This window comes from Miscanthus floridulus, chromosome 12, assembly GCF_019320115.1.
Source record: "Miscanthus floridulus cultivar M001 chromosome 12, ASM1932011v1, whole genome shotgun sequence".
NCBI lineage: Eukaryota > Viridiplantae > Streptophyta > Magnoliopsida > Poales > Poaceae > Miscanthus > Miscanthus floridulus.
Window position 1 is genome coordinate 66,048,531 of NC_089591.1, and position 25,618 is coordinate 66,074,148.

Consider the following 25,618-nt stretch of genomic DNA (forward strand, 5'->3'; position numbering starts at 1 on the left):
AAGACAAAAAAGTGAAAGTTTTTTTTATAGATACCAAAAACAAGAGTCAAGCGAAGCTTAAGGAGAAGCCGTACTTTTACCTACCACAAGAGGTGCTGAGGCAGAAGGTCGATGCTCACAAGAAAAGGATGATTGAACTTCGTAAGCCTTCGCCACTATCAGACAATGACCGCTCCCTCGTAAAGTCACATGATGTAGATAAGAAAAGGAAAAGAGCATCAGGGAAGGATGTCCCATAGCTCGGACAACAGAAGCAACCAATGCAAAATCTTGTTGTTGCTAATGAATATGGTTCCAACATAGAAGTCTATCGACCAGACAATTCTGAAGAAGTGTCGGTTCAAGCCCTTAATGCTTTTTTTTCAAGATACTGGTTTAACCTTGGATCAATTGACGAGCAAAGCTCCAATCCAGAACCTGGAAGTTGATACCTGGAAGACTTATAAATATGACAAAAGTCTGTACAACCCTGCGGCTCTGAATGAATTGGGCACGTAAATGTACTTGCTCAACAAGTGGTACATGCAGGCGTGTGACAGGGGTGAGCAGTGGATCCTTGTCAGATTTAGAGACTATCATTACTTCCGTGGCGATGACATCTTACATATTAGTTTCAAAGAATTGCATCAACTATACCACATGGACGCTCTAGACAAATCAATCATTAGCTCCTTTTGTTTGTAAGTGATTCTTACTTTTATTTAATAAACTCACTTCCATGCGTACGTGTATATAATTATCCTCACATGTAACTTATATTTATATACATATTCTAGATGTTAGAGCTCCAAAGAATACAAGACACCAGTGTTGGCTTCATTGATCCTTATATCGTATTCAAAACCGGTATTATTGTCAAGGAGCGGTGGGTATCTGAAGCACAGGAGAATATTATGAGGTTCTTCGTGAAGCAGCACGACAAGACAACAATACTTTTTCCGTACAACTTTGAGTAAGTGTTAATAATAATGTAGTCTACATATTTTATGTAATATCAATACAACTTATATGCATGTACGTGTGTGTATAAACCAATGCAGGTTTCACTGGATACTCATTGTCATTGAGTTAAACTCAAGTCGGTTAGTAATCTTTGACTCGTTGAGAAAAGAGCGGGCACTATACCAAGATATGATAGACATTATCCAGGGATAATTTCGATCTCTCACGCACAACTATTATTGAATAGACTTTGCCATAATTTATTAACAATCGTACATTATTGGTCGCACAGGGTTTGGAAAGAGTTTATTTGGCAACATCGCAAGGATTGCAAGGCACCACTTAATGTAGTTGAAATATCAGTAAGTTGTACTATATACACTTCCCCGCGTGTTTAATTACTATATCGTACTTCAATTTACGTGTGAGATGATGAGAATAATCTTCTTCTCGTACAGTGGTGTTTGCGGCAGGAATCAGGTAATAACTTGTGTGGATACTACGTTTGTGAATTTATCACTGCGCACATAAGAAGAACTCCTAAAGATGTCCTCAGAGTACGTATATATCAATTTTTTTATTTATTTTTAAATGAATATATATATATGTATTAATACTTTTCCTTTTATTTCAAATGCAAGACTGAATGGTTGAAACGAAGGGTCATGCAAAAAGACCATCTGAAAGCAGTTCAAGAGTCAATAGCAGAATATCTTCTAGAAAAAGTGCTAAATTCCAACGGCGAGTTCTACTTTGATCCTAAGGAATAAATGATGTAAATTAAATATTTATTGATATCGTTATTTTCGAGAACAAGATTATGAAAGTGTTGTATATATACATATATATATCTATAATATATATAGGTTCATACTTTATTCGAATATAATAATGCTCGAGATGAGAATTAAATGTAATTATATGCGTGCGTGTATTTATATTAGCAGTGTAGAATACGTACATAAAAATATATTATATATTAAACAAATACGTGTAACTGAACTGAAAACAAATTAAAAAAAAAAGAAAAAGAAAAGGAACCTTTAGTCCCGGTTGGGGTTACCAACCGGGACTAAAGGGTGCGGCCACGTTTGCTCGGCTGGAGGGCCTTTAGTCCCGGTTGGTAACACCAACCGCGACTAAAGGTCCTTCTTTAGTCTCGGCTCGATGACCCGGGACTGAAGGTTCCACCTTTAGTCCCGGGATCGTTGTCCCGGCGCGGTAACCGGAACTAAATGCCGTTACCGCCCGGGACAACAAGTCCATTATGTAGTAGTGTATGTAGACCATTTAAATTAGCCAGTGTCATATTATATAATCATCAGCTGTTACATCATTCTCTTTTTTTTTACGAACCGTTACATCATTCTAACTGCAGACGACTGCAGTAGTGTGATCCTAATCCACCTTCCTTTTGGCTTCGATTCTTTGGTTTTTGCTACTTCTGTGGCCATAGTGCTTAATGCTCTTCCAGCCTTATCTTCTTCAATCCTGCTAGCCAGATTATTTGTCAATCGATTGGTCAATAAAGAGCAAACACAGGCCAAAAAAACAAATAGCTAGCAGAACATGGAGAATATTTTCCTCTTTGTGACATTAGTGCGCATAATAAAATTAAAAGCTTGGTCGTCATACATTTTATAGATGACAATATATAATGGACAGTCCGTACATATAAGGAGACTAGTATTATTTTGCTGGTGCTGGGATTAATTCATGGAATAATCATCCACGTCGTCGTCGTCATCCAACAAATTGAAGTGGACGGGCATATGCGAGATTATTCCTAGCTACTTTACTACTCCCTCCGTTCCAAATTATAATTCGTTTGACTTTTTAACCTCAAATTTAACCGCTCGTTTTATTTAAAAATTTATACAAACATAGTCAAATTTAAGTCATTCTTGAATAACTTTTGTTAATAAAACAAGCCACAATAAAAATGTGATATTTAGCATAAATTTTTGAATAAGACGAGTGATCAAACTTGAGGTCAAAAAAAAATCAAACGAACTATAATTTAGAACGGATTTAGTAGAAGATAATTATCAACCGCATGTGTATGCATGCATGCATGCATGAGCATGCACACACCACCAATTATATATGGGCCGTGTATATATGCCGGATTCGAGCAGGAATAATATTAGCTTACCCAGACAGCTTTTGGATTTGTTTTTGTAGTTTGTTATAAGTGATTGTTTTTTTAGGTTGAATGTCATGCTCGAATAACAGTAGTGTCCAATTAATAATTAGCATATGATTGTTAATTGTTACTGGACATATATACATGCCTGCCCAAGAATAGGATGCACTACCAACAAACCATTCCAAACCAGCAGGACGAACTGGAGCTGTTACGCTTAATGACGTCATACCTAACCTGCATTTCATGATCAAAGGACGCATCGTAATGATTGGTGATATGATTTCAGACAGAGGTCGTTCTTGTTGTAGCAGAAATAGTGACAGTCTAATCAAGTTGCTATTTGTATCACTACTTCAAGTTTGGTCTATGCATATCGGCATATGTCATATTTTCCCACCAAATTAAATCACCTTTTTCTCTTTAAATAATTACGTTATTAAAAGTGAAAGTCTTGAATAGCCCATGTTACTTCATCTAGGATTCTAGGGGTACAGTACAGTACAGAAAAGCATCTATGCTTCTTTGTGGCTAGGCTTCCTAACACTACCAGTAAACAAAGATCTAGCTGATCATTAGCAGATGACAGCGAACGAGCAGTTGTCCGATCCTCCTACGTGCTAGTACGGTTCAATTAAGGCAACCACGGCCGGTGTTTCTTCTAGCCCTTTCAGCAGAATGTTAACTGGACTAGTATATAGTATATATTTTGTCACTATCAAAGTGAAGGAACCAGCACAGGAATAAAACTGATTATACTGTCCAAACTGATTATACTGTCCAAACTGAACGGCAGAACACCAAAGATGGAACTCTGACTAGACCTGCTTATACAGTAGTTATAGAGAGATGACATAAGACTAGAAGCTTTATGGCTGAATGGCTTTGTACATTTTTCTTCAGATAATTCAAGCTCTGACGAAACTGTATCAGAATTGCCAACTGATCACTCAACGCTGAGAATTAAAATATCTGGTGGACAGAACTGGATGCTTGCCGCCTCATCGGGGTGGGGTGGGGTGGGGGGGGGGGGGGGGGGGGATAAGTGGATACCTGATCAACCACCGAGCCTGCTCCGGTGGCCGGTGCCGTGACCGGGAAATCTTTCGGCGGAAGCTCTCCTGTCCCAACGGAGGTCGACCGAGACCGGGGCGCCGGATAACTCTGAAACCGGTAACCTCCCAGAGAGCAACAGCTTTCGTGCAAAGACGGCCGTGGATAAACAAACAAACACAAAAGCTTAGCCGCATGCAGGAGGCGCGTATATGGGGCTGTTGCCGTGCCGCCATCGCCTCTCGCGTTGTTGCCATCTTTGCCCAACCACGAATCAACTCTGGAACTGCAGGGTTGTTGGGTTAGCTAGAGATGGATACGTCCATGCATCTACTCATGCATATCCAGCTCGCTGGGTTCAGTAAACTAGCAGACAGCTCGATCTACGTACTAGCCCATTATCAGCATCTATTTTTGTGTGTTTTTTCTTCTTCTTCTGCTCACTCATGCATGTAGCAAATGCCACACAAGCAGGTGACTAAGTTCCATGCATGCATAATTTGTAACGTCACTGCTTGTGCGTTCTTCTTACCCTAGCCGGCGGCTAGCCGCTCCGATGAGGGGACTGTAACTGTTGATGAATTTCTGCGTCCAAAAAGGGATGCGGCTGATGCAGGCTGAAATGCACCAGCAGTTGGTATGTGCTCGGCACAACTGACCGGAATAGAGGAAGAACACGGCAGCAGCCCCCGCTGACGGCTTGACCCAGACCAAGTCGCCAAGAGAAGAGATCTCTGCGAAATAGTGTGCTGTGTTCCTGTTTTGCGTGACTAGGTAAAAGAAATCGCACTGTGCCTGTACGCGCAACGGCGCAAGGGGACCAGGCAGGCAGGCAGCGGACGGTAGTAGCATGTTAGGTGCATCAAACTGTTCCCCACTTTGATGAACGTCTTTATTTGGCGCCAGCACCCAGTAATTGCCATTCCAAGCAAGACTTCTATTCCTTTCGCTGAGCACACAAAGTTGGGTCAAATTTGTGCCAATATACATGTATTCCCTTTCGCTGCTCAAAATCCAACGGCAGGCAAGGGGTTAATCCTAATCCCGGTTTACTCGTCAGTTTCTGCCGAATGCAGAGCAGAGTACTGTACTGTTGCTGTTACCATTTACTGCCACAAGTGACTCGTGGCAGGGCCGCGCATCTGCTACTGCGGCACTACCTCAGCACATCAGCAGCAAAGCAAGGAAAAGATCTCTTCCTCTGCAGACCGTCGCATCAGGCAACGATTACACGAGCAGGTCGGTGTGCTGCAACGGCGATGCACCCGGTTGCAGTAGGCCTAAGAGGGAATTCGTCTTGAGCCATTATAAAAGATTATAATTTCTTGTGAGCCATTAAAAAAATTTGGTAGACTTCAGCGTCACTGTTCTAATTTTTGTTTTGCCCTCCATGTCACTGCCGTTAGATTGAGCTCTAACGGCGTCAAACTATAGGTCTGAAAAGTAAAAAATATGCTTATGTCTAAATATGCCATTAATTTTTTGAGCATCTTAACTGACTTCGAATGAAAAAAAAACTCAAAACTAGAAAGTTGTAGATCTCGTTGAGATCTATAATTTTCATATAAAAATTATCTTCATTTAATTCTACAAAAAAATATGATTTGATATGATTAATATATCTTAGAAAAATTATATCTTTTTTGTAGTATTAAATGAAGATAATTTTTATATGAAAATTATAGATCTCGACGAGATCTACAACTTTCTAATTTTGAGTTTTTCCATTTGAAGTCGTTAAGATATTAAAAAAATTAATGGCATATTTAGACTTAAGGGTATTTTCGATTTTTCACACCTACGGTTTGACACCGTTAGAGTCCAATCTGACGGCAGTGGCATAAAGGGCAAAACAAAAATTAGAGCAGTGACGCTGAAGTCCGACAAACTTTTTCAGTAGCTCACAAAAAATTACGATCATTTTTAATAGCTCATAGAGAATTCTCTCTAGGTCTAAGGGTGACCCAGGCCTAGACCTGCACGATTTATTGCGGCTGTTGCAAGTGTATTAGGACGTCTCCAGTAGTTTAAAAAAATAATTGATAAATCAATAAATTATTTAAGTGATAAAAATCAAGAGCATATTTATTGGGCAGTTTTCAGAATTTCGTTGATAAAGTATAGAAGACAATTTTAGATAAAAAATCATAAACTATTTTAAATCATTGTAACCACTTTTATGTTTTGTATATTTGCGGTGAGAATCTTGTCCTACTTTCTTCTTTATATCCTTCCACATACTAATCTATCGCATATATTTTCATGTAATTGGTTCGATTTTCCAGGTGCAAAAAGATGAGAGTTGAAGCCGGCCTGAAAAGTACCTGTTGACTGATTTGTCGCGAGAGAAAAACACTGTTTGTTCGCTGAAAAAGTACGGCTCATAAGACAAACGAACATGGCTGTTGTTGGAGGATAGTTTTTTTTTTCTTCAGTCTGACCAAAAAGTTTAAGATTAGGAATGAGTTTTGAAAAAACTCTTGAAAATGCTCTTTACCGTACAGAACGACCACTCACCCAAAGAGAAAGTAAAAGAAAAAAAAAGAAAATATATAGCGAGTAAAAAGAAGAACAAAGGAAAAAAGAAAAAGAAAGTGTGCATCAGCATTGGACCAGTGGCGGAAACGTCTGGAGAGAGGGGGAAGAGAGGTGTCATCAGAGGGACAAATGAATCAGCAAGGAAAGAGAGAGGGAAATCTGCGACATCTCTGCTGATTTCATTTTCACGAGATCCATTTCTTAGAGAAGAAGAATAAAATACAGAGAGGGAATTGCGCAATATTTTACTCGTTCTTGGCTCTGGCAGCAGTGCATTACCAGAATTAAATTAAATCCGATTTATTTTTTTCTGGCGATGGTGATGGGGGCCGGACGGGGACCCCCAGCTCGGCCAGCTCCTCCTGCTCCGCCTCCACGTCCGTCGTAATAAATCGCCCGTCGTCTCCAATTCCTTTCTCCTTTCTCCTTGCCGCGTCGTCTCGAATCCAATCCCTCCAATAATACGCACCGGCACCCCATTTGCGCCATGCTGCCGCGGCCGGCGACCACGAGCCAAGAACACGCGCGGCATCCCTGAGCTGAGCCACCAGGCTAGCAAAAACGATTCCTTTCTCTCTCGGATCCCAGCCGCTCCCCAAGCGTGCGCGCGAATTCTCTCCTTGCCTCCCCCAGGTGAGCTTCCCTCGCCATCAGTTTGTTCCTTTTCTAATCACTCATTATTCCCCTCTACCATCATCAATCTACTGTTTCGAGATATGTGTTGGTGAATTCGGGGTCTTGAGAGAGGGGGAAGGGATTAAAAAAAAACTGAAATTTTGTCAGCGTTTCTTGGCTTGGCTGCCCGCTTTAATAATGGCCGCGCGGTTGGTTGTTCCGATTGCCAGGCCAGATGCATTGCTCAGGAGCGCTTGGGCCGTGCGAGCTGCGGGATTTGGGAGATGCGTGCAAGTTGAATGCGTGTGATTTGCCGCGATTTCTTTATGCTAATCGCCCTCTCCTCCCGACCCGTGCTCCCCCCGCGTCCGCTCTCCCTTTCTCGTCCCCAGTTGCCGCCGAGCCAATTCAGCGCCGCTTTACTGTTATATAAGCGCGCCTCCGGACCGGACCAGGGCTCTGAGATGTGTTCATCTTTCTCTCCTTGCAGCGCCGTGCTCTTGTGCTGAAGATCCATGGAGGGGTGCCAACTGCTAGTAGGCTGTAGGATGGAGATGGAGGAGGAAGCGTTCTTTGACTCGCGAGAGGAGCTCACGTCGTCGCCGGCGCCCAGCCCGGGCCCTGCCTTGCCGTGGTCGGGAAGCCTCGACAGTGTGTGCCAGAGGAGGGAGCGGTTCATGAGAAGCATGGGCCTAGAGTGCTGCCCGGCTCCCCTGCAGGCCGATGCTGTGGCCACTGTGGGCGATGTCGAGAAGGAGGAGGAGGCTGTGCCGGAATTTGGGAGATTGTGGTCGCAGTCGGATGAGAATGACTGCTCCATGTCGAGTTGGTCCACGGAGGAGACGGGGAGCTCAGTGGATGGTGTCTCGGATGACAATTCTGTCAGTGGATCCAGCCGGGATGATGCTAGTAGCAAGGTGGGCAGGAGTTTCAGTTCACTGTCCTTCATCCAGAGGCTCATGAGCCGCAGTGGTAAGCTTTCTGGTGTTCCCAAGTCGATCGAGAGGAGGAGAAACGGATGGCTTCGGAGGCTGGGCTTGAGGGCTGGTATCCTCGATCATGGAGGCGATGAAGCTAGCACCAGCTCCTCAGAGAGTGAGCAAAACAGGGGTGGAAGGTATGAAAGGGTCAAGGTCCGTTGCTACAGGAAGCGGTCGAAAGAATTGTCAGCAGTTTTTCAAGGCCAAGTCATCAAGGGCCATTTTGGGGCCATCCTGACTATGAAGTTTAGTCCGGATGGGCAGTTTCTTGCAAGTGGAGGCGAAGATGGAGTTGTCAGGGTCTGGGGTGTCACGCAGTCTGAGGACTGCAAAATTCCCATGGATGATCCTTCATGTGTTTACCTCAAAGCTCATCGCCAGAGTGGCTTGGCTCCTGTTGATTCTGACAGTGAGAAGAAGTGCAAAGTCAAGGGCGTGAAGCAATCTGCAGATTCTGCTTGTGTTGTGATTCCAACAATGGTGTTCCAGATCTCAGAGGAACCATTGCATGAGTTCCGTGGTCACTCTGGTGATGTACTGAATCTGTCATGGTCTAACAACAAGGTCAGTACAATGAAATGTGCTATCCCCCCTCATTTGTAAGGTTTGATTGCTTTTTTTTCTTTTGTCCTTTCCTTTCTGATGGTTGAAATTTTCTACCTTGCAGCGTCTACTGTCATCATCAACAGACAAAACTGCTCGCTTGTGGGAAATTGGATCTGCAAACTGCATCACTGTTTTTCCACACAGCAACTTTGGTAGGCCTATAGTCTCTTAATTGCTGCCTCAAAGTTTTCAACTATGCTTCTGAATTTGACCTCACAATTTCGCTATGAAAATTACTTTTGCAGTGACTTGTGTCCAGTTCAATCCAGCCAATGAGAATCGATTCATCAGTGGATCAATAGATGGCAAAATCCGTGTATGGGATATTCCCAGATGCAGTGTCATTGATTGGGTGGATATTAGAGACATAATAACAGCGGTTTGCTATCGACCTGATGGAAAGGTATCAGCATGCATTCTGAAGTGGTTTTTTTAGCTAACTTGTTATTTCAGTAGCTTGTGAGGTTAATCTTCCTTTTCTTTTACATCTTGCAGGGAGCAGTGGTTGGAACCATTACCGGAAATTGTCGATTTTATGATGCATCAGGTAAAAGAAAAAAAAGTTAAATCTCTACTAGCTTTTCAATACCATTTGAGCACGTCTCTGCTTTTACTTGAATGATATTCCATATATGCTGACTATAACTACATCTTGATGTATCAGATAATCTGCTGAGGTTCGAGACACAAATTGCACTCAGTGGCAAGAAGTCTTCTCTTAAAAGAATTACTGCTTTTGAGGTAAATATCTTCACGAGAAGGAAGGCTTTTATTGCATAGATTACTTCATCAGTCATTTTTCGTTATGATGCTCCTATGTTCTGACTCTTTATTTTATTTTTCATGTTAGTTCTCCCCAAGCAACCCAAGTAAATTAATGGTTACCTCTGCTGACTCGAAGATCAAAATTCTTGATGGAACCATTGTGACTCAGAATTATAGTGGTACAGTCCACATGCTTAGCCTTCATTCTTACATTGATCTAAGCAATCATTACATTTTATGTATGATTAACTCATCATTTTATTCATTCAATCAGGACTCCGAACTGGCTCTTGCCAGTCATTGGCAACATTCACTCCTGATGGGCAGCATATAGTTTCTGCTAGTGAAGACTCCAATATTTATGTATGGAACCATGAAAACCAAGATGAGCCTTCACTGAAACATGCAAAAACCATATGGTCCTCAGAGCGTTTCCACTCCAACAATGCAGCCATCGCAATACCATGGAATGGCCAAAAACCCAGAAACCCAGTCCCTTTGGCCTCTCAAATTTTGTCACCACAAGGAGATAACTTCTGGTGCATGAGTAAGGCTGTTAAGTGCAGTTCAAGTCGCAGTGAAGATTCTGCTATTAATAGTTTTGTGTCAAGATTTGCTCCTGGTATTTTCAATTTGAATCAGGAGTTCTCTGAGTCCACTTGCAGAAGTTCAGCAACCTGGCCAGAGGAAATTCTGCCTTCTCGCTCAATTCGTGCAATTTTGGATGAGTCACAGTACAAGTTCCTAAGGAACTGTTTCCAGACCACACCAAACTCCTGGGGTCAAGTGATAGTTACTGCAGGATGGGATGGCAAGATTAGGTCGTTCCAGAATTATGGCTTATCAGCGCATCAGTGATCAGCTTGAGCATAAACTACACTGCAGCTTTGACACCTCACATGGCCTGAAGAGAGGTACCCAAGCACCCAGCTATGCTGGTCCAGCGTGTGGTTTCTTGGTACAAGACATCACATGCTCAGTGCTCCTGCTGAATTGTACATGGACCAGTGTTGTACACAATCAACCTGGTGGTCCTTCGAGATCTCCGCAACAGCAGTTGTTCATGGCAGGACCCATAGATTGTACCTTTTGTAGAAAATTTTTAGTGTAGATCAGATTTCTTCCTTTGCCCCTTATCAATTGCTCATTGATATATACAACAGAAATGTTAGTCTCAGATGAGTGTAAGTTCCCCTCCCATTGTATTGCGGGAGCTCAAGCGGGAACCGCCAGATATATATGTTCCAGTCAAGTATACAAGATTCGTTCATTTCTTTTTAAACTTTGTGCCCTGTTGTTCTGCTCGTTCTTGATCTATACTTTGTCGAATTTCAGTTACAGGTGACTGGTTCTCCGGTTTGACATCATAAGCAGTTCGGTGTGGACCCAGTGATGCTGCTCTAGAGGTTATTATTGTACCTCTTATGGGGCCTTAGGTTGTTGATCTTTGATTGGTTTGCCATGTTAGTTGAACATCTCACAAATCTACCGATCTTGATCCTGAATCCGTTAATTATTTGAGCTCAGACCTAGCATTATCTGATGAAGGTGCTATTATCTGTTTCCAAGATATTTTCCCCGTGCACTTGATCTGTTATTCGTTATCTTTGCGAATCTGTGTTATCAGCGATTTTGTCCTTCTAAATATTTTGTTGTCAATCTTGAGCTAATTATGTGGGATAAGATATCCAGATATTTTGGTGCTAGCAAGAACCCCGTTTGCTGCTAGCAGCACATTACTACTTAGGGCCTGTTTAGTTCCCAAAAAATTTTGCGCAGTGCTCGTTACATCGAATCTTGCGACACATGCATGGAGTACTAAATGTAGACGAAAAAAAAACTAATTGCACAGTTGGGTGAGAAATCGCGAGACGAAACTTTCGAATCTAATTAGTCCATAATTAGACACTAATTGCCAAATACAAACGAAAGTGCTACAGTAGCCAAAACCCAAAAAATTTTTAATCTAAACGCACCCTTAGTGTACATTTCTTTGGAGGTTGGGTTCACTGCTGTTCTTAGGCTGGCAAGTCTCCCAATGCATGTGGCCGTCATGCCATTCGTCAGGACGTCAACAGATTCAACTCACTAAAAACATCAGAGATGCATTTGTCTACTTAGATGCCACAATTGGATCGAGGCAAGTCGATCATTGATTGCCTCTAAATTTTTTAACAACTTGGCCAAGATTAGTGATCCTGATTTTGTCAAACATTAGGTTACTCAGTCTGCATGATTGACTAATGTAAGTCGAAGCAGGTAGACATGGATTTTCAATCTTTCCTGCTTTTGGGTACTGATAGTGTCAGCGGTGACGCCATGCTGACATCTGACACTGCGACGATTATGTACGGGTACAGGAAATTCGTTTCAATCCGGACTCCGGAGGAGAGACTTCTGCTGCCCAGAATCGAGGCGTGTAAGTTCCGTAGTTTGATCACATACTGAAATTGAATTTTGCGGCTTAACATGGTAAAGCCTGAATACTCTGACCACGACAAAAACTATGAACTACTAAAAAAAATTATGTTATCGAGCTACAATTTCCATTTCGTGCCATAGTTGGACCTGATCATCACTAGGTCATCAGAATTGAGCAATTGTAGTCAACAGCGGCTAGCTTAAAGTTGAGTAATAGAAAATTTTGTCAGGTTGCAGCCTTGCTTCAGCTTCAAACTTTGCATGCCTCTGGTTATTAGGTCATCGCTGATCTCCTTCACTGACCCTCTGATACAACCTGTTCGCTTGATCGTATTTGGCTTATAAGCTATGACTTATCAGCCAACGAATAATATTTTTCTTTCACACCAAACCAGCCAATAGTACTTTCAGTCATGGATTATAAGGCAAACCAGACCAAACGAATAGGTCGTATGCTTCCAGTTCACCACGGTCCTGCAAAGTCAGAACACGTTGGAAAAGCCGAGAAAGCCTCCGCTGCGGATTCAGAAAATCTGCACTGAAACCACCGGTAAAGGGCTAAAACGCCGCGAACAGTAGGAGGGAATTTCCAAATTTACTGTACCACGCTTTGAATTTACAGGGCGTTTGGCTGGTTATGTCCCCCGACTTGTTTGTTTTAGCTTATTCTCTCTCAAAATACTATTCAATCGTCCAAAACCATACAAAATCAGCCCTACCATCCGAACGCCCTCTTACTCTGCGCAGCGGCCAGCGGCAGCGCGGCGCAGACGTGCAGGCTGCGGCACAGCAGAGTACTCTGAACATTCTGGCCAGGCTCGAATCATTGCGCTGGTCTCAACTGATCAATTCCCTAGGCAGGCATAATTGCGTCGGTTTGCAGCTCATCACATCACCTGCTCATTTTGCATTCGCAGCACCACCGCATACCGATCCGTGCATGCACAGAGATAAAATAAAATAGCATAAACTAGTAAACATCCGTGCCGTCTTCAGTTGCAACCAGATTCCGTTTACGTCCTCCGTGACCTCATCGCCGCGGCCTCCGTTTTCCAGCGAGTGCCAAAGCAAGCAAGTGGCCACCACCCTCCAGCCAGATTGCCGCTGCCTGCACAAAGATTGCTGCGAGCATGCACGGTAAACAAAGAGCCCCTGTGGTGGGTTGTGGCACAGTGCGATCAAGGCACCAATCCTCAGAGCACCGAGCAGTGCTCCGGATCTGAGCTGTTCGCTTGGCCTCTTCGCAACTCATGGCTGAAAGTACTGTTGGTTGATTTATTGTAAGAGAAAAATACTGTTCGTTGGTTGAAAAAGTACGATTTATAAGGCCAGCAAACAGGGCGGCTGTTTGTTTGGAGCTGTTTTAGAAATCAGAAGAGCTGCAGTGGAGCGTCGTCTGAATTTGTCCGTGGGGGATCCCCGGGGCATCAGCAGCATCAGCATGTTGTCATATGGCAACTGTCTTGTGCTGTAGCAGCAGTGGGAGACATGCAGGTACAGCATCCACCACTGCGGGTTCAGCAGATTCAGAGCGGTGGACACGGGACGGGCCACACACAGTCGCATCGCCCTGCCTTTGCCTGCTCCCGACCTCCGATCGCCGCTCATGCGCGATGCGATCTCGGGTGGGTGTGGGGTGGAAAAAATGGAATTATCAGGCGAGCTGCAGGGACAGCTCACTCGCGCACGACGCGGAATGATTCGTTGGGTTTCTCAAGGACCTCAATAGCTCTCGTCCTGTACCCCCCAAAGGAAGCAGTGCCGAGGCAGTTTAGGCAAAGGTGATAAAAAACAACATCTGTGCTATACTTGGACATCCAAGAGCAGAAAATATTCGTTCCAAAAAACTGTGTCCTCCGGTATGTATTTGCAGACTGCATTGTCTCGTACTCGTACTCTCGTTAGGTGTCAGACTGTCATGGTTTCACGTGATGATGAAGGATGAGTAGTTTGTTAGTGCTGTAGTTTGCCGCACGACCTGAGGGGGCACAACGGTAAATGTGCAATGCATCCTCGATCGTCTACCGGAACCGGAAGACTGCTTGGTGCAAGCAGTGATTGCATTTCGGTTTGGGCGCAGGGAGAATTAATGCGTCGACTATTGGTCAAGGAAGATACCCATCTCTACTCCAGAGTCCAGGCCATTTTTAAGCAAGAAGCAGAAGCATGCCAGATCCTGCAAATCTTCATTAGGTGTTAGACTGATTGACCGAATGGCTGTTGGAGATGCATGTTGCGTCCAACCATCCATATTGTTTTTGCACACAAGCAACTGAAGCAAGCTTCTCCGACTCCGACTACCGCCCTACCGGAACTTGAACTGACCAAGAAGTAGTGGTCAGCAGAAGTCAGAAGAGAACAGGTGCTAAGCTCGCTTGCTTCAAGCCAATGTCCAGACGAAGCCGACGTTGCCTGAGCAAATGGTTGGTCATTTTCAGTTGCATTCCGCGCGGCCCTCTTTCGCCCTCTGCGTGTAAAACCGGACAGCATGTCAGAGCGGGACGCTGATGAACTTTGTCCTGAAACCACGAAACTGTCGACAGGTTTCAGAAACGCTAGACGAGAGGAGAAGCACTGTGCATGCGTGCATGAGCGTTCAGCTCTGCCGCCTGCCGGTGCCTCTTGTGCAACCCTGTCCCTTCTGACGACGGCAGGATGCAAGCCACTGTGATTGCCTCCTCGCTCGTGCATAATACAACCGGATAAGCACGTAGCGTGCAGGATCGCAATCTGTTATTCTACTGCCGCCCCCCTCCATCACCTTCGAGGCGTGGAGGAGCGGAGGAGCGAGCCCCAACGGGAAACCGGTCTCTCTTCCTCTCTACATACACGCTCACTGCTGACCTCACCGCTTACTACACTGTTACAACCATCACACGCCATTCAGAAGAAATCAGAGGGATACGGCCGGTATGCAAATGGCCGCATTAACAAACATCGCTGCTGCTACAGCAGCGGGCCAAATGCACTGCTCCCTTGGTAGGACTCCTCTCGCTGCGACAGCAAATGCATGGCGTCGACAGTGGCGAGCACGACCTTCTAGATCCACTTCGTTGCAATTCGCAATGCAAGGCTGCAACCGCGTGCCGTTGCCTTTTGTTTATGTCCGCTGGCCGCAGCGGGCAATGGCATCACCGCTTAGTTTACTCGGCGCAATCTTCGCTCGCTCGCCTGGGGGGGATTGTCAATTGTGGTCCGTGAGATTCAATCAAAAATCATCAAACGGCACTGCCTCCCCTCGGACTCGGAGGTAAGGCATGCATGGTGGGTGTGCTGCTGTAGCGGCGTGGGGAGACAGCAGGATGCCGAAGCAGGGATCCAGCCGCGGCACCGGCGCACCGCTCGTGCTGGAACCTTGGATCTGCCGGTCCCTCCTAGTTTATATGGCTTTATGCCCTGCCATGGGCCTCCTCGTCCCGGGACGGGACCAGACAGCTAACTCGATCGGGCGGGACCGCGGGAATGCGGGATCGAGCTGCGCAGGCGCAGCGCGTGGGTCGTGGACTCGTGTGGCCCGTGTACGATGAGCGCTCATGGGCCAAGGGGAGCCTGCCCTCGCGTTGGACGCCGTACGATCCGTGCGGCGGGGCGAGCGGAGGGCTAGGATCCGCTGCGGCCTGCGGGAGGAGTTAAGGAGCGCGCGGTGCGAGGACAGGTGACACGCTGCGGTTGGTGGATTTTTCAGGCTCTGAAACAAAGACAGACAGCTCATTTGTGCACAATGCGTTTTAAAATGACTGGTTAGTTTCTGTGGCCCGCTCGGCTCCTCTTTGTGCGTCCTAGGACGCAAAAGGCGACTGAATGAGTGATATATGCACACGCATCTCTGCTTTTGTTTTGCAACGTACAAAAGAAAAGATAGAGGAGCATGCGTGTTTCTGCAAAGCAGTGTATGTTCCTTGCGTCGTTAAAGTAACATGGTTACATGTGGAACACCGAAGCGATAGCTGCAAACGCAACGCAATGGCAAAATGTGCAATGTACAATCCTCGTCTTCTAGAAGGCTGGCTGCCTGGCACAAGCGATTCCATGTCTGTGCGGATAGCATACCCAAGATAGCATTTGAGTAGTCTTTTCAAAGCAAGAAACGCCGTTGTGCGACGCCAGACTCGATTCAACCGCTCTTCACGTGGTGTTAGACACTTAGACTGGTTGAGTGGCCCTTAATTGGTTGGAGTTGGAGATGCCATCTTTGGATCAGTCCAGTATTATATTGTTGCACACAAGCCTCTCCGACTAGGATCATTGGGACTTAACTGAACAACTAGTGCGCTAAACGAAGAACCAGTCAATTGCACTGGTAGATTCCTTCAGGGCAGGTTCACCTCCTGTTTGGATCCTGAGAGTTTCAGTGATTGTCAAACGCTAACTGTTTATTGTGCTGTTCTCTGCTGCATCCTGCTTTGGCTGCCTTTCCCGGCCCCTACGGGGCTGCTGCTGTATAAATAAAGATCAACAACCTTGTCAGAGACAGGAATCTGACGAACCTTTATTTGCTAAAATCACGAGAGACGAGACTGCCAAAGATCAGGAATGAGTCGGAGCATTCAGTACCAATCGCCGAGAACAAACTAAAGCTGAATACCAACGCCGTGCTTGCATGGTCGACAATGTGACAGGCTGCATTCAGCTCGGCCATTTGTTTAAGCGTGTCCCTTGTGGCCGCGGCCGAATCATTGTGCTAGCCTCACGCATAATTGAACATGTTGGCCTTTAACAACTCCGTGTTAGCACCTAGCAGCAGGATCGTGATCTCTTATAAGCTTTTGATATGGCCTCCCATGGCTTTGTTTTGAGCCTAACCCACACCATGACCTCATTGCTCGCCGGTCATCGCAAGTTCACAAAACGGGGTGGGTGCATGCATGCATTGTTATTATACAAAACACTTTCCGTTTTCTGCACTGCACACACCAGACACCACACGCCGTGGCATCGAAAGCGGCGACCGCGGCCTCCTAGATTCAGTGCACGGCTCCAGCTTTGCCATGGCGCCACCGTGCGTTCCTATTGCCCGTCCCCGGTGTTTAATGGGTTAATTGGATTGGAGGCATTACAAAAACCGTACTTTTCATCTATTTCCAATCGTGCTATTACAATTCCGTGTACAACAAAGAAATACCAGTTTCTATGCTTGGCATGACCTGTGGCCCACCTGCAGGCATACGTAGACGTACCCCAAATCCGTATGGTCCATTACACCCCTGCCTTCCGCATTAGACGCCCGCGCCACTGACTGGATCGAGTCGCTACCGTTCAATTCCTCCATCTCGTCTCCTCTGTCCAGGAACCCTAACCCTACGGCGGCGGTGGCGACGGAGAGTGGCGACTACGACTGCGACGACTCTTGGCGGGCACGGTGGCGGGGATTGGTGGCGACCACCTTGATCCGCAGCTATGGAAGGTTGAGCAGATGGCTGGGGGTTCTCTTAGCGCCAATCCTGGCGCTAACTCTGTGACAGAGGACGGGATGTCTAGGTACTCCTCTGAAACTCTATCTCTCTAACACCAGGACGAAGATTAGTTTGTGGTTAATTGTTCTAGTCAGCTTTCTATGATTTGTTTTCACATTGATGCTAGGAATGACCTCTTCGCGCTAGAGATTAAAGTACAAGTTTTCAGTACAACAAACTCGCTTGGTAGAAAAGTGTATTGCAAACGCTCTATAATTCAGTGGGATGTGGAGATAGGATCGTTTACCCTAGAACCTGTTGATGCAAAGTTTACAGAGCGCAGTTAAATGGTCCTCTAACCAGTGTGCCACGGTGTGGTTCTTTGACAAAAACTTGAAAGAATATGTCAGGTTAACCAGTGAGATTCAGATGATAGATTTGTTTGACATGTATAAGGCTCAAATGTCTTGCCACTTTGTAGTAGGAGTGTTGGACAAATATGTGTTTAATGCACCTGAATTCGACCTACTAGAGCCCCTTTGTGTTATTCCACCTGATGACACTGCACCCACTGATGCTATGCTAGATGGGGCTGCCAATGCCAATGCTAATGCTTTGCCAGATATCCCCACCAATGCTAATGCTTTCCTAGATAGCAACACCAATGCTAATGTTGATGAGGCTGTAGACCTTGAACCAGTCAGAGAGCCAGACTTGTTTGATAATGAGGAGGAGTATGTTGGGTAGATGATGAGCACTTTTATATACCAATACCACCTAGGCAGACATCAACCATTGAAAATGTTGAACTAGTTGATGAAAATTCTGATCCTGTTGCTGCTGATGGAGGTGTTCCTCTTGAGGCAGAAGTTGATGATGCAGATCCCCTAGAGATTCATGTGCTTCATGATCCAGAGAACCCCAAGATTATCAAAGGACAATTGTTTCCTAACATAGTTTCATTCAGAAAGGCAGTGCGGCATTATGCTGTGACAAAAGGATTTGAGTTTGCTAAGGTGAAAATTGACCCAACCGTTGCCAAGTGTGCAGCTAAGGGGTGCCCATGGGGAATTCATGCTTCTAGAATTTATGATCGAAAAACAATACAGGTACAACATAAGACCTTTATTTTTTTTGCAAATATAATTGTTGCCTACTTCTATATTTTTTGCTTGCAGATAAAAGTGTTAAGTGTACAATATGTGACCTTTTTTTTGCTTTCAGATAAAAACGTTGCCTGCTAAGCACAACTGTCCTAGTACCAAGCTGAGAGAAGGCAAGATGGCCAGTTCAGGATGGTGTGCTGATAGGTTGGGAGAGTGGGTGAAGAAAAATCCAAATAAAAGAGCCAAAGATGCAAAGGATAAGCTTGAAGGAGATTATGGCATCAAACTGAAATACTCTAAGGCCTGGTCAGGTATGAAGCTTGCTCTTGAACAGATTCATGGAAAGTATGAAGAAAGTTTTCAATTGTTGTACAACTGGAAAGCATAGATAGAAATTAGCTCCCCTGGTAGCATTGTAGAGATAGAGGTAGAAGGGAAGAAGAAAAAGCGCTTCAAGAGAATTTTTATAGCACCGAAGTCATGCATTGATGGTTTCTTAGTTGGATGTAGGCCCTTTATAGGTGTAGATGCATCTGCTCTGCGTGGTAGATATACTAGGCAACTGGCATCAGCAACTGCACTGGATGGTCGCAATTGGTTGTATCATGTGGCCTATGCTATTTTTGATTTGGAGACAGAAGACAACTGAAAGTGGTTCATGGGGCAGTTGCATACAACTTTTGGGTATCCAACTGGTTTGGTTATATGTATAGATGCCTGTAAAGGTCTTGAAAAGGCTGTGGATGCAGTTTTCCATGGAGTAGAGCACAAGGAGTGTATGAGACACTTGTATGCCAACTTCATGAAGCACTATCGTGGAGATGTGTTCACTGATCACTTGTACCCAGCTACAAGAAGTTACACTCTGGGTTTGTTCAAGTGGCACATGCAGAAGATCTATGAGTTTGCTCCAGATGCCATACAATACCCAGAGGACCACCACAATAGGGTTTGGTATAGATGTAGATTTTTAGAGAATAGTAAATTTGATTATTTGACCAATAATATTTCTGAGAGTTTCAATGCTCAGATTAGGCACTTGAAAGGTGTTTTGTTTGCATAAACTGGTTGATGGGACAAGGGAGCTGATAATGGAGAAGAGATGTTTAAGGAGGCATATTGGTAGGAATCTGCAAGATGGTATACTCCCTAGTGTCATCAAGGACCTAAACACTGTAAGCAAGAACCTGAAAGTTGTTAAGGTTGTCCAGAGTGATTTGGATATAGCAGAAATGACATTGCTTGATGACTGGAACAACCAGAAGAGGCACAATGTAGACCTGCAGCATCATTCTTGCTCATGCAGAGAGTGGCAAGTCACAGGCAAGCCATGTAAACATGCATTGGTATGGATACTATCACAAAGGGGAATAAAAATTGCAGACTTTGTGCATGAGTACTATTCTATTCAGAGGTTCAGGGCTGCATATGCTCAGAGAGTTGAACCAATGCCAGACAGATCACAGTGGCCAGCGGTTGACCTTGGATTCAAAGTTTGGGCACCTCTGCTAGGAAGAGCGGCTGATAGGCCTAGAGTAGTAAGAATCAGAGGAATGTAATGAGAAAAATACTACTAAGAAGAAGGTGAGGTGCAAAAGGTGTGGTGAATTGGGCCACTTTGCCAAGACTTGTAAGATGCCAGAGTTAGGGGAAGATGGAGAGGTTGGGTTGAATTCAAAAGCAAAAGGGCAAGTTTTTTTTACTACAGGTCTCTTTCCAATTGTAACACAGTTTAGTAATTATTTCCTAACAATATTGTGACATTTATAGAAAAAGACAACTAGAAGAAGCAGAAGATGAGGACATTGCTGGACCATCACAAGTCAAGAAGAGGACACCTAAGAAGAAGAAAATGCCTAAGAAGAAGAAAACACCGAAGAAGAAGACCCCAGCAAAAAAGAAGCAGAAGAAGTCGACGGCTGCTCCAGAAACTAGTGTTGTTCATAGCCTCAAGGACTTTTTAAACAACACAAAAGCTTGAAGTTCAAGTTCTACTTATGTGCATGTGAACAGGCCATGTCTTTTGAAGATGAAGTTCTGCCTGTTGTCTTTTGAAGTTGAAATTGTGTCATGTAATCTTTTGAACCTGTAGTTGTGCCTATGTACCTGTGAACTGGATGAGGCGCGGTCATGTATTTTTGCCTATGTGCATGTGAACTGGATGTTAGGCAGTCTGGTACATGCTTCTGAACCTTTTTATGTGTGTTATGGTCAGAAGCGAATCTGTATTAAGCCTATCAATGTTAACTGCTTGTGCTGGTGAACCCATTTATATGTTCTGATCATATTGATGAGCTTGTGTTGATGAACCCATTTCTGTGAAAGTTGGTGTTTCTCACCACAGATTAAATAAAAAATATCTGATGTTCCTTCCTGACCTATGCACAGGGGAGAAATAGCAACGGATAAGTGTTGGCAGAACTGAATGGCCTCTATATGTGGCCACAAACTGATCATCTGGATGCTTAAAATAGTGGGCTTATGATGGAAATGGCATCCACCTATAGTCCTGAGTCCAAACTTTTTATTTTGGCCTTAGCACTGTCAAAAAATTATTTGCTAGAAGACACTAGGAAGTGCCCTACAATAAAGAAATTTTAATGTTCTATAGCAAGTTTCACAGAAGCTTAGGGTCCGGTAGCAAAATTATCCAAAAAATATAGAAATATATTCATAAAAACATAGTCACATAAACACTGAAAAAAGATTTACATAACCATGACTGAAATAGAGTCACATACATATTTAGATTAACACCGCTAAAACACATGATACTTCCTCCTTGCCTTCAAAAATGCTCCCACCCTACTAACACCTGCTAACTAATAGGGTACGTGCTCCTAACCTATAGACTACTTCACTTCCAAATTGCTGCAACTAAGATTGTTACAAATAGGTTCATCATCACCAAAGCAACTAATGCATTGCCTACATCAAAAGGCTTGCCCAATCCTCCATTCTTCAAATCTTTGATCTCTAGCTTCAAGTTGACAATGTCAACCTTCAAGTCAGTTATCTGAACCTTCATGTCCATCATCTCCACCATCCTGTCGCTATTCTATTCTGTGCCAACAAGAGCACCAAGAACAGCAGGGGCAGCAGCTGTGGGATGTACAAAATCCACTTCAACACCCTCAAGTAGGTTTGGATAATTAGCACGTAAATACTCAAGGTACTGGTCCTCGAACCAGTATTCCTTAAAGTATCATCATTCTGCAAATTACAAACAAATCAAAACCGAGCCCAATTAACCCTAGCAGCATCTTATGAAAAATAGACAAAAATCATGACAAATCACCAGGAAATTATTAGGGCACTTGTAATACACGTTGCTAGCCTTGCTCTTGCACCTAACGACCTTGATCTTGCATTTGGGACAATCAATCAGAGAAAGACAACGAAGAGTGCTTGCACTGGAGCTGGCCGCTGTGCTCGCCATCACCACAAAGCTGATGAAAGGCACTCAAGAGGGATGGAGAATGGCTAGATGGGGTAGGGAAGGAGGAGCAGTCGCTGCAGCTAGTACCCGTCATTGGGACCATCATCGTTGTTCGAGAGGGAGAGAGAAGGTGGGGAACGGTAGTGACTCGATCCAGTCAACGGCGTGGGCGTCTAATGCGGAAGGCAGGGGCATAATGTACCATATGGATTTGGGGTACGCCTACGTATGCCTGCAGGTGGGCCATAGACCGCGCCAAGCTTAGAAACTGGCATTTCTTCGTTGAACGAAGAATTATAATGGCACTGATTCAAAATAGATAAAAAGTAATGGCATTTCTCGAATATGCAGTTTTTGTAATGGCTTCAATCCAATTAACCCTTGTTTAATCGGCACAATCTTTACAGAATGAGATGAGGGCACGATCGGCCCGAGCGCATGAGTTGGTCGTGGTCCGCTGGCCAGGGGGGGGGAGCCCGTGGGCACACGCTGTAGCGGCAAGGGGTGGCGCAGGCCAGATCTAGCCGGGCGACTGGGCGGGCCTGGGCCACGCCTATCGTGGCCGTGGAACGTTGGATCTGCCATTTCGGGCGTAGTACGTGGTGGTGGCCACTAGGCAGGCGCCGTCGGTCCCTGTCACCGCCGAGGGTCCTGGTTCCAGTACGGTCGGATCTAGGGCGCCCAGTTTCTAGTCCCTGCTGCGTTTGCTGCCCATGGGCCGGCCTCCATGTCCACGGGACGCGATACGATGGCCCTGGATGGGGGCACACGGCACAGGCTAACATTCAGGATAGCTCATTTGTTTGGGCGAAGTGTGCTGTGCCCATGCGGTCGTGCGTGCGGAGTCTGAGATGCCAGACGTGGGAGCAGGGCGCGTGAGTTGTGGTGACTCGTGTACGATGATGATGATGGTCAATGGAATGAAACGCTCATGGGCCCTGACTGCCCTGGCACGATCATATTTTCGTTAGATGTCTGCTCTGCTCCGCAGTACGATGACGATAAGAGTGTTGAGGTTTCAAACGGAGTATGCTTTTGTTCGGGGGGGGGATCAGGGATTACACTTTAAACACCTGTAAATCTAGATTCATTCTTCATCTCGTGGCCTTGTGTGCAAGTTATAGATAAAATCGTTAGGAGAGGTCAATTTCTCTATTAAGCACCACCTAGCTAACACACATACTAATATCTTATCATTCATTAAATTCCCTATGTGAGCCTTTGAGGATAATAACTCCCTAAATGTTTTGTTCCCCGAAATGGCTTGTGCGTGGTATGAAGCATAAATACCAACTAGCCAAATGCTAGCCGCATCATATGTCTTTTCCATTTCAGCAGCCATTGCCTCCTCCAGTTCCCCAATAGCGCTACCTATGGGCTTCTCTGGATCCGATCCACCCCCCGCCCCCCCCCCCTTCCCCGAGAGATCCTCTGTCATCCAAAATTAGTAGCGATGTCATAATATTTTATAGGCTAGCGGATGGCGTTATCTTTGTTGATTTCTTGTTGGATCTTAATTCTCATAGAGATCCCTTATACGGATGCTTATTTAGGCATCTAACACATCGGGTAGTTGACCCTCTCAGTTTGCATCTTTGTGTTACCAGTTCGCTAGAAAACTGATCCAGTGATGGCTGAAAAGTATTGGCGCTGGATTAATGGCCTTTTGACCACCTTTATAGACTAGGAAGTTGATGTTGTTTCAAACGTGTCAAATGCGTTGTGTGAAGTTCCCGTGTCTCCAAAGTTTGGTTCATGTCGTTGTGGATGATTAGAGGGCGATGTTTTTGTCGACATTTGTTTGTGTTGCTCATCTCCTGTGGATGACTGGAGGTGAATAACGTTATTGTAGGGCTCCGGCTAGCGTATCTTCATTTTTTAGCTAAGGCTTGCATGTAAATGGGTATGTAATTGTGTTCTCAACTTAATAGACTCCCTTTCCCTTCACAAAAGTTAGCATGCTAACTAATTTCTGGTTTATGCTATAAGTTTCAAAGTTACTACGTTTATACCCCTGGGATGTGGAAATTGAATATCCCAAATAGGATTCATGTTTTTTGTTTGTCTGCTAGGAGTAGCCAATTACATATTTCTGACAAGGTTGCTGCCCGAATCTGCCTTGACTAAAGAAGGAATTTAGACGATATTTCATGTTTCTTTATGTTTTGAGCCGGAATCTGTGTCTCAAACTTCAATTGATTACTGTGTAGCCTAAACTGATTTGGTTCTAGACACCGTGAGTTTTTTCTCTACGGACATCTCCAAATACACAATAATTCTTCCCGATCCTTGTGTTTTTAGAAAGAATGGAATTTTTTATCTCCAACAACTTTCAAACTCACCACCCAATCTTTTGGCACTTAGGAAAAAACCTCCCTTCGCGTAAAGATGCGCCGAATCCAGTCGCACGTATCGATCTGCCAATCTAAGGTGAAAGAGTGCTGAGAAAGAATAAAAAATAGGAAAGAGTTCCTGATACAAATATACAATAGAGAAAGAATATATAAAAGTGACTAGGATAATTTAGAAATAGTATAGGGTTTCCTGATATAAAATTATGTTCTATATTTCTGGAGTAAATAATGGAAACCGTTGGAGATAGTCTTATTTATTCTTTTTGGCCCCGTTTGCTTCGCTGAAAAAAAGACAAAACACTGCTTCCGGCTGATTTGTTGTGGACTTGTGAGAGAGAAACACTGTTCCGGCTGAAAAACAAGCCGAAAAAGACGGATTATAAGAGAAGCGAACCATGCCTTTGGTGAGTTACAAAACTATGGGGAACTCTTGAAGATGCTAGGGTTAACTTTGCAACTTGCAAGTGTAACCAAACAAGATGTGGCGACGGGAGCCCAGATTTGCTAAAATCTGAATAGGCCATTAAGTTTTCAAATATTCAGTTAATAAAATACAATTTTGTTTGTTTGTTTGGGTTTGCTACTCGTCGAACGAAGCGGAACTCGCAATGGGCCCTAGTCGGCTCCAGGCCTCCAGCCATCGTGGCTGCTATATGCAATGTCGGTCGCCCTTCGTCCGTACCCTAGTTTGGCCCAGACTGATTAGTGATTACTACCGGCCTATCACTACATCAAAGTACCGATGCGGAGAGCTCTAGCCATCACACACTACAGCGGAGTACCACTAGTCGTCTGTCAATAAGCTAGCTCCCCAACTGGATATAGATGTGCTCCTCCAAAAAATCCTCCTGATATATGCAAGCCCTGATCGCTTGAGCTTATTCAGAACTACTTTTTAGTTATAGAACGGTGTTTTTCTCTCACAACATTTCAGCATAAGCATCAGCATAAACTAAAATTCAGCATCAGCAAACAGGATGAATGTTTCAACCTGAAATTGACCCTATATGGGCTAATTGCTCGCCTGAGGATGCTAGGCGACCAAGCCATCGTAGAAAGTCCTTGTACTTGTTAGTCGTGTTCCCATTTCTAGTTAGCCAGTCGAGCTGCTATGTCCGCTAATGATTCATTTCAGCTATATATAGCCATCGGGCCTGGCCCGCTAGGGTTTGGGCCGGCACGGCACGCAGGCTGCTCGGGCCATGCCGAATCGTGCACCGTGCCTACTTTTTGGCCTAGGCACGGCCCATAGGGCCAGTA

The 25,618-nt window shown here is 44.6% G+C and overlaps 1 protein-coding gene across 2 annotated transcripts; it reads left to right on the plus strand.

Moving 5' to 3' along the window:
* The first annotated feature begins 7,101 nt into the window (after positions 1 to 7,101).
* On the plus strand, positions 7,102 to 10,952 carry LOC136496745 (uncharacterized). 2 transcript variants are annotated; one of them, XM_066492506.1, is made up of 8 exons: positions 7,102 to 7,312; positions 7,525 to 8,838; positions 8,942 to 9,032; positions 9,126 to 9,283; positions 9,376 to 9,427; positions 9,545 to 9,621; positions 9,731 to 9,824; positions 9,920 to 10,952. In XM_066492506.1, the coding sequence occupies exons 2-8, from the start codon at positions 7,810 to 7,812 to the stop codon at positions 10,501 to 10,503; spliced, it is 2,085 nt and encodes a 694-aa protein (XP_066348603.1). In that variant the 5' UTR covers positions 7,102 to 7,312; positions 7,525 to 7,809; the 3' UTR covers positions 10,504 to 10,952. The 2 variants fall into 2 exon arrangements, with proteins under 2 accessions (XP_066348603.1, XP_066348602.1); XM_066492505.1 differs by having other exon boundaries at positions 7,785 to 8,838.
* Positions 10,953 to 25,618: the final 14,666 nt, after the last annotated feature.

Coding starts and splice junctions, on each gene's coding strand:
- LOC136496745 (XM_066492506.1), top strand. CDS start 7,810: ATGGAGGGGTGCCAACTGCTAGTAGGCTGTAGGATGGAGATGGAGGAG. Junction 9,033..9,125: donor TTTTCCACACAGCAACTTTG/GTAGGCCTATAG, acceptor TTACTTTTGCAG/TGACTTGTGTCCAGTTCAAT. Junction 9,428..9,544: donor TCGATTTTATGATGCATCAG/GTAAAAGAAAAA, acceptor TTGATGTATCAG/ATAATCTGCTGAGGTTCGAG.